The 8,737-nt window shown below is 48.6% G+C and overlaps 1 protein-coding gene across 1 annotated transcript; it reads right to left on the reverse strand.

Moving 5' to 3' along the window:
* Positions 1–6,899: 6,899 nt before the first annotated feature.
* On the reverse strand, positions 6,900–8,441 carry KCNA10 (potassium voltage-gated channel subfamily A member 10). Its single transcript, XM_063106648.1, has one exon. The coding sequence runs from the start codon at positions 8,439–8,441 to the stop codon at positions 6,900–6,902; it is 1,542 nt and encodes a 513-aa protein (XP_062962718.1).
* Positions 8,442–8,737: the final 296 nt, after the last annotated feature.

The following is an 8,737-nucleotide window of genomic DNA, read 5'->3' on the forward strand; positions in this document are numbered from 1 at the left end:
GTCCCTGGGTCTTCCTTGGCCTTGGTGTCAGATGAAGAACAGCAGAGGTGTTGTATATATGTTGTATAGGCAAGACCTGCTATACAGGCATCTGGTATATGACATATGGCCAGCTACCTGGCATACGACATATAGCCAGTCACCTGTGAATTATGTAAATCCAGCCAGCAGGCTATACGTTGTATGCCAGGTGTCTGGCTATGTGTCGAATACTGGGTGGCTGTACAGCAGATCTTGCCTTGAGGCTCCCTCCCAGAGGCCAGGTTGGGGATGGTGGCTGTAGGGATTCTGTAGGGTGCCTGGATCGCTGACTGAATCTCTTCAAAGATGTGCAGACGCAGAGTGAGCTCCAGAGAAATTTTCATCTGGGTCTAACTCCCTGACCTGCACCTCTAATTTTTTATCTCCATGAGAGTGTCCGAACTCTCCTCTTAGCCAGAAAAGTGAACACACTCTGAGCCTGCAGCCCCGTGAAGCCCTATTTATACTCTGCTGCCCTCTGTGACCTCGTCAGTGTCACACAGCCCTTTGTGCTCATCCTTCCCTCTGTCTCCTCCGGGCGGGGCCATCATCCTCCCCCTAAAGACCCCACTGCTGTCACAAAGGACAGCCCCACCCTGTCCACTCAGGTGGGTGCCAAGATAACGTTTTTTTCGAATGGGGAAATTTTGTGTGGATGCTTTCCTCAACACCACATTTAAAAGATTCAGCACTAGACAGTCTATAGGAATCCAAGATGATGTGAAAATTTGAGCCATTTGAGATCATGGTTTAATTTTATCAAATAACCTAAAATTGGCAGTCCTGATACTTAGCTCTTCCTTCCATTAAATCTCAGTAGATGCTGACAATGATAATCTTTCATAGTAACCTTAACCTTTAATAATAACCTTGAAGATCGCTTCTCCTAGGCGCTGCACTAAACTCTTCACATACTGTCGTAAGAGCTCCTTTGAGTTTAGTATTATTACTACTGTCCCCACTTTACAAGTAAAAGAATTGATGTGTGTCACTTACCTACACCCACAGAACTCACAGGTAGTGGAGGCATTATGTGAATCCAGGGCTAGCTGATTCTAAAGTTTTTGTTCTGAACCACTCCAGTAAAGAAAGCTTGGGCCAGCCCATGTTTTCAAGCTGAACTGATTTAACTGCCTTCAAGGAGACCAATTTGGTGCATTACGGGAAGTTGCATAAATAATCACCCCTCTGTGTGTGTGTGTGTGTGTGTGTGTGTGTACGCTTCAGAGAACCCAGGACAACGACTTCAGACAGTGGCAGGGTTGAGCTGGAGATTCAACTATCCAGGGTCCTCAGTTCCTCTCCTGCATCATGCTTTTACAAACACCCTGTGTGTGGGAGCCCAGCCTTTCTCTTTAGGCCCCCAGTTTTTACTCCCCACCCCCTGCCCAGTGAAATGCTGGGGGTGGGGTGGAGACGGAGGGAGAGGAGGGCAGGACTGGAGGTGTGGGCTTAAATTCCAGGAGCCTATCAAACGCCTTCCTGTACTGACAGTATGTCATAGGAAAACGTTACTTAACTTTTTGAAGCTTCATTTTCTTTATCTGTTAGATGGAATTAACTCCTACCTTGTAGTGGTGGTGAAGATGGAATAGAACAATGTGTGTAAAGCATAGAGAATATGGAAGCTGTTTATTAAAGACGATATCATCCCCACCCTACCACTCTGTCTGTGCTCTCCTCATCAATTAATTCTATTTTTGTGCTGTCTCTTAAATCAGTTGCTGCTGCGGATTGATTGAATTGTGTTCCTCAAAGTTCACATATTAGAAGCTTAAATCCCCACTGTAACTGTTGAGGATGGAAATCCTACTTCGGTAATTGAAAGGTGGGGCCTTGAACAAGTGATTAGATTGTAGGACCATGGCACAGTGAATGGATTAATAGTGGTGGCCAGGGGCGTGGTTCCCAGGGCTTTAGAGGAGAGTGCATGAGGAACTCTTTCTTTCTCTCTCTCTGCTCATCATTTCTGACATGTGAGACCCTCCCCCCGTCACTGTCACCACCACCAAGACCCTTATCAGATGTGGTCCCTGGAGTTCAGACTTCCCAGCCTCAGACACTGTGAACAATAAATTTCATTTTCTTACAAATTACCCAGTTCCAGGTATATTGTTATAAGCAACAGAAACAGACTAAAACAGTTGCCATCTGCTTAGGGTCATGATCTGATTAGGATTGCAAAGGCAAGTTCTATACATATTTGGGCAGTGTTAATTGTTCCAAAAGGGAAGATTTTAAAGAATAATAAAGTCTTCCATTTGTGTAGTGCTTTATAGTCCTGAATTGCTTTCAGTAATACTCCCTCCTTGAATCCTCCCAGCAGCCTGGGGAAGCAAGTGTAGTTCTGCCCATTACTCAGATTCAGAAGTAAGCTCATGGAGGTTGATTATAAGCATAAGAATCAGAGAAGTAGGAAGTCACAAGGGACCCGCCTCCAGCAGAGGGCTGGGCCGGAGCAGCCACTTTCATGGCCGGCAGAGGTCCTAAGGAGCCCATTGTCCAGCTGGGGGAGGGAGACAACTGAGAAGACTCAGGGGCCTGCTCCCTGCAGGGGTGGGATGGGGTGGGGTGGGGAGAATGCTGCCACCTTTGCTGAAGGTAGGTATTTTTCGTCTGTAATTTCTACTTAAGGAAACCGAGGCTCATTGAGGCACAAGTTATACAATTAGTAAAAACTAAGCGAGGTCCTTTGAGTCCAAGTCTAGAGGGCTTTTCACTAAAAAACCCCTAAGTGTTCAAAATGCTTTCTGGTTTATAAAACACCTTTTAAAAGGACTGATAAACATACAACTGTTCCTTGCCAAGACAGTGGCATGATACAGTGGGAAAGAAAACACAAGATTTGGAAGCAAATTTTATCATCCTCTGAAAATATTTTCTTTGTTTCTCTTACATTATTTGGTTATCTTTACTGTGAAAATTAAAAGGTACCCTTTTGTTTATTCCATGTTTCTATTCAGTGGCTATAAGGTGTCTGTCACACAGTAGGAGTTCAGTAAACACCTCACTGAATGAAGGGCTCAGGCCTTGCTTTGCTGTCCTAAGGGCAGGGCTGTCTGAGCCTGGCTGCTGACCAGTCCTGCCCTCCTAGATTGGTAGGGGGATATCTTTCCTTCTGTGCCTCCCACTTGACCCCCTCGGCAGCCCTAGCTGTTTTCTGGCTTCTCTCCTTTCCTCTCTGTAGACAACAGATATCATTGCAAGCAGGAGGCTGGGCAGACAGATGGAGAGAGGGGCTCCCATAGCCCTTCTCCTAGCCTGGGTTGCTGGGGAAGAAACAGATGACCAGTGCTGGTGGACAGGGACCATGGTACCTGCCCTGTTGGCAGCAGTGCCTTGGGGACTGGAGGCCTTACCTCTCCAACTCTATTCCCCGGCTCCAGCCTGAATGCTAAGACCTGCTTTCTGGGCATCAGAAGATTGTGATCAGTCCTCCCAAGGCTGCAGGGGTAACTGGATTAGCCAAAGAAAAAGAGTGGCTCATCTCTGCCCTGCTCTGTCTGTACTCTTCCTAGCCGAATCTCAGAAGGAGAAAGGCTGGAGCTGCAGGCTCCTGGGACTCCATCTTGGCTTTTGGGGGCATTGGCCAAGCCTGTCCTAGGGTCTGATTATCCCACGTGTTTGCAGCATGTGAAGGTGTACAGTCAGCAGGCGGTCCTGGCCAGTGAACACAAAGTCAGAGGAAATAAGCAGGGGCCTTAGGAGAAGCAGGCTCCTTGTTCCCAGGAATGTGCCAGGCATGTCTGTGTGACCACAGCCTACCTTCCTTGCTCCAGTGGAAGCTCTTCTTCTCTTAGGAAGATCTGGGCAGGCAGCATGATGAGACAGATTTTGGCATCAAAGAGCCTAGATTCAAATCCCTTCTCTACTGCTTTCTGGACCTCTCTGAACCAGTTTCCACACACAGCATAGTGGGGGTAATAATATCTACTTTGGAAGGCTGATGTGAGGGGCAGAGTGTCCTGCACATTATGGTGACAGGTTTTGGTGTAGAGGATCATGATGACGTGGCCTCCAGAGGGCGGAATGCGGGTATGTGGGCTCTTTTGTCAGCCACCTTTAGGGTGCTTGAGGTCCTATGCAAATAGTTTTTGTAAGGGCATTGTGTATAGAAAATTTCATATCACCCCAAATCAGAGTGTCATCACTATTCTGGCACCTGAACTTGTGTGAACCTATAAAAGAAATGTCACAGCATGCAGTGGGGACAATTTGCTCAGTAGGCCACCATCCTGGAAGTGGAACCTGGCAGAAAGCCTCAGTAGAACTTCATAGAAATGAGTCCTGGAGCTCCTCAGGACATCTGGTCAACCTCACTCACTTGGGAGTTTGGAGTGGGTAGAGAATGGGAGTGTCCTGAAGGGGAGGAATGGAAGGGAACTTAGAAAATTGTGAGGAAGACTCTCCAAAGCCCGAATCCTGATGGTCAGGGCCTGCAACAGGAGTCCTGCTTGCCTGCATCTAAGGGCTGTAATGTGTTGTGTAAAGACCAGGCTAGATCTTTGCCTGACCCAGTGCTAAATTGAAGCTTGGTGTTAAAGTGAAGGAAAAGACTGAGATTAATAGAATGGGAGGGGGATTTAAAGATTACTAAATTTAACTTCTTAAAGCATAAAGATAAAAAGAAAGCAGAGAAGCAGCTTTCCCCCATACCAGCCCATTTGTCATGAAATGGAAGTTGTGTGGTTGCATCTGTGGTTGCAGCATTGTGTCTTGCAGGGTTGTGTGGATTGTGTCTTGCAGGGTTGTGTGGAGCTGGGTGTGTGCCAGTGTGATGAATAATTTTATGTGTCAACTTGAGTGGACTATGGGGTACCTAGATATTTGTTCAAACAACAACAAAAAAAGTTATTCTGGGTGTGTTTGTGAGGGTGTTTCTGGATGAGATTAGCATTTAAAAGCAGAGTGTCTCCCCAGGGTGGGTGGGCCCCATCTGGTTAGTAGAAGGCCTGAATAGAACAAAGGCTGTCTTTCCCCAGGGCAAGAGGGAATTTCCCTTGACTAACTGCCTTTGAGCTGGGACACTGGTTTTTTTTTTCTTGCCTTCAGGCTTAAAATGAAACACTGGCTCTTTCTGGGTCTGTGGCCTGCCTGCGTTCAGATTGGAACTACACCACTGGCTCTCCTGGGTCTCTAGCCTGCATACTCACCCTGCAGATCTTAGGACTTGTCAGCCCCTATAATTGCATGAGCCAATTCCTTATAATAAGTCTCTCTCTCTCTCTCTACCATGTATATGTTGTATGTATATCTGTGTATATATGTATATACACATATTGTGCAGGTACTTCAAAAAGTTTGTGAAAAATAAAATTAAAAAATAATATGAATTCTTCCATGATCTTTTTGAAGTACCATTGTGTACACACACACACACACACACACACACACACACACACACACACACACACACACACACACACACACACAGAGACACACACCCTATTGGTTCTGTTTCTCTGGAGAACCCTGACTAATACAGCCAGGATTGTGTGTTGTGGAGTAGAGCTGTGCAGAGACCCATGGCCCAGGGGCACTGTTCTGGTGTTGACTTACCTTTGGGGTGTGGCCAGGGGTTGGGTATAGGGTCCCAGGAAGGCACAGGGCCTCCTTACTTGAGGAGGTGGATGAGGATGGACAGAATGGAGGCTTCCTTCCCTGTTCTTTGGGGAATCCCAATTCCACTCCCCTGTCCTAGGACCTTGGTGGGTTGAGCAGGCTCCTCTCTCAGGAGGGTAGTTCCTCAGGTCAGCCTGCCACAACCGTTGACCCTGGGTGAGCCTGGCCTCTGGGCATACACTTCAGGCCCTGCTCTTCCCTCCCCAGCTGCCCCACGGGCTAGGGGCCAATTCCTCCATGGGAACTGAACCCTGAGGCAGGTGGACATGTCTGTTTTCCTGGAGCAGGCCTCTAGGGTCCCCACATTCAAGATCCCTAGTCTTCTTGTAAATCATGGAGATAGGCAGGGTAAAAAGCATCTAAGAATGTTTCTTGTCCACTGTCCCAGGAAGGGGCTAAGGAGCAAGCAGACAGGCAGGCACTGCCTCTCAGGCTGTGCTGAGATCCTGCGCCCCCAGGGAAGAGTGTCCCTGTCCAGAGGTTGGCTAACTGGATCCTCTGAAAGACAGACCCCACAGACTCCTCTCACAACTTCCCCCAATTCCAACACATCCTCTTCATATAGTGAAAAGAGCACTAGGGTCATAGGCAGGAGATTTGACAGCATTGACTGTGTCACTGTTTCTGGGTGACCTTAGGTAAGTTGCTCTCTCCTGGTTTGTTCACTTGCAGTGTGGGAATAATAATCAAATCCGCTTTACTGGTTATTTTGAGATGAAATGAGTTATCTCATGCATTTTTGTAGGTAAAAGTGCTTTGGAAAATTTATGCAATGCTACGCACGTAGTAATACATTATTATCACCACTATACAACTCTGAGCTCTATTCATTGCTCACAGCAGCTCCTGGCTTTTTAATATGCTTCCTCTTACGAACACCAAAACTAGTGCTTTTAAATCTTTAATGTGCAAGTAAATCATCTGGGATCTTGCTAAAATGCAGATTCTGATTCAGTAGGTCTGGGGTAGGTCTGGATTCTGCATTTTCATGCCCTCAGGTGATGCCGATACCTGTGGTCTGGGGACCTGAACCCCCCCTTCACAGGAAAGGAGAATGAAATCTTCCTATGGTTAGTTGAGAAGAAACGTCTTAGAAAGTGCAGCAGCAGTGTGGGTTTATTAAAACAGCTTGCAGTCAAAGATGGCCTGTTGGTCACAAAAGGTAAATTTTGGTTTTTGGAAAGACAGAGAGTGAGAGGACAGGGAGGGAAGAAGAGAGGGAGAAACACACAGGGACCCAAGAAGCCTTGGACCGATCACTTGCTGGACTTCTCCGTGGAACAGCCGCCACTGGTCTCACTAAGAGAGTCTGTGCTGCCCATTCTTGAGCCTGCGCTGTTGACGATGAGGATTCTTTCGATTTCTCCTGGGATGTTTTGCTTCTCCTCATTCTCGGTCTCCCGGTGGTAGAAGTAGTTGAAGTTGGAGACAATGACAGGCACAGGGAGGGCAATGGTGAGGACCCCCGCAATGGCACACAGAGTGCCCACAATCTTCCCCCCAGGGGTGGTTGGGCACATGTCACCATAGCCTACAGTTGTCATGGTGACCACTGCCCACCAGAAGCCATCAGGAATGCTAGAGAAATGGGACTCTGGCTCGTCCACCTCGGCAAAGTAGACCGCGCTGGAGAAGAGAATGACGCCGATGAAGAGGAAGAAGATGAGCAGCCCCAACTCCTGCATGGACGCCTTCAGCGTCTGCCCCAGGACCTGCAGCCCCTTGGAGTGGCGGGAGAGCTTGAAGATGCGGAAGACCCTCACCAGCCGGATGGTCCTCAGGATGGCCAGGGACGTGTTCTGCTGGGCGCTCGGCTCTGTGTCCTGGACCAGCTCTGTGATGAGAGTTGCGAAGTAGGGGGTGATGGAAATGATGTCGATGATGTTCATGATGTTCCTGAAGAAGTCGGCCTTGCTAGGGCAGACCACGAACCGGAGCACCAGTTCCAGGGTGAACCACACGATGCAGGTGGACTCCACCACGAAGAAAGGGTCGGTGAACATGGTGTGGGAGAGGACGGTCTTGCTCGTGTTGAGGCTGGGGTCCCTGACCACCTTCAGCTCCCTATCCTCCCGGAACTCTGGCAGTGTCTCCAGGCAGAAGATTGTGATGGAGATGACCACAACCAACACTGAGACCACGGCCACACCACGGGCAGCACCGGAGCTCTCAGGGTCCTCAAAGAGGAGCCAGAACTGCCGGTGGAAGTCACTGGTGGGGAGCAGTGTTTCAGGGTCTTTGATGAAGCCTTCATCCTCCCGGAACTGGTCCATAGCCTCGTTACCCAGCTCATAAAAGGAAATCTCATCAGCAAAGACATCGATAGGGACATTGGCCGGGCGCCGGATTTTCCCACCAGATTGGTAATAATATAGGATTCCATCAAAACTGGGCCGGTGCCGGTCAAAGAAATATTCATTTCTCATGGAGTCAAAGAACTGCATCCTTTTCTCCCGGTCTCCCAGGAGAGTCTCTGGGAACTGACTGAGGGTTCTGAGCTGAGTCTCAAACCTCAGCCCAGCAATGTTGATGATCACCCGCTGGTTTCCTTCACTCAAGACCACTGGCTCAGGCCCTGCGGGATCCACGTGGTCTCCCGGGAGCTTGGAGAAGGCAGTGTCATGGTTGGTGCTGTCACTGATGTGGATCCTCCAGCGGGAGAAGGGGCTGCTCCCAGGCCGGCCTTTCGGGCAGGTTGAGTCGAAGTCCGTGGTGTAGCCTGGCTCTTCCTGGATTTCATCTGAGTTATCGAAATTGACCAGAGCAACCTCCATTTCTTTCCAGCCACACACGTCCATTCTAGGGGAGTCAGAGAAGTGGCATGAAGACCCTCAGTCTTTGGTGCCTGCTGTCAGCTGTGGAGAAGACGAAGTTCATTACACAGGAGCCAGGGTGGGACGCAGCGGGCTCCTGATTACTGGGGTAAGGTATACCCATGGGAAGGAACATCATGGTTGTTTTGGCAGCATTCTTCCCTTGAAATCAATTTGCACCCCCTGAGTTTGCACACACTAATGACTACTTGAAATTGCAAAGAAGGAGCTGGCTGAGGGGAAAAACTTTCCCTGGCAAAGGAGGGTCTCCATACACCATG

Source organism: Cynocephalus volans, chromosome 8, assembly GCF_027409185.1.
Source record: "Cynocephalus volans isolate mCynVol1 chromosome 8, mCynVol1.pri, whole genome shotgun sequence".
In the NCBI taxonomy this organism is placed as follows: Eukaryota; Metazoa; Chordata; class Mammalia; order Dermoptera; family Cynocephalidae; genus Cynocephalus; species Cynocephalus volans.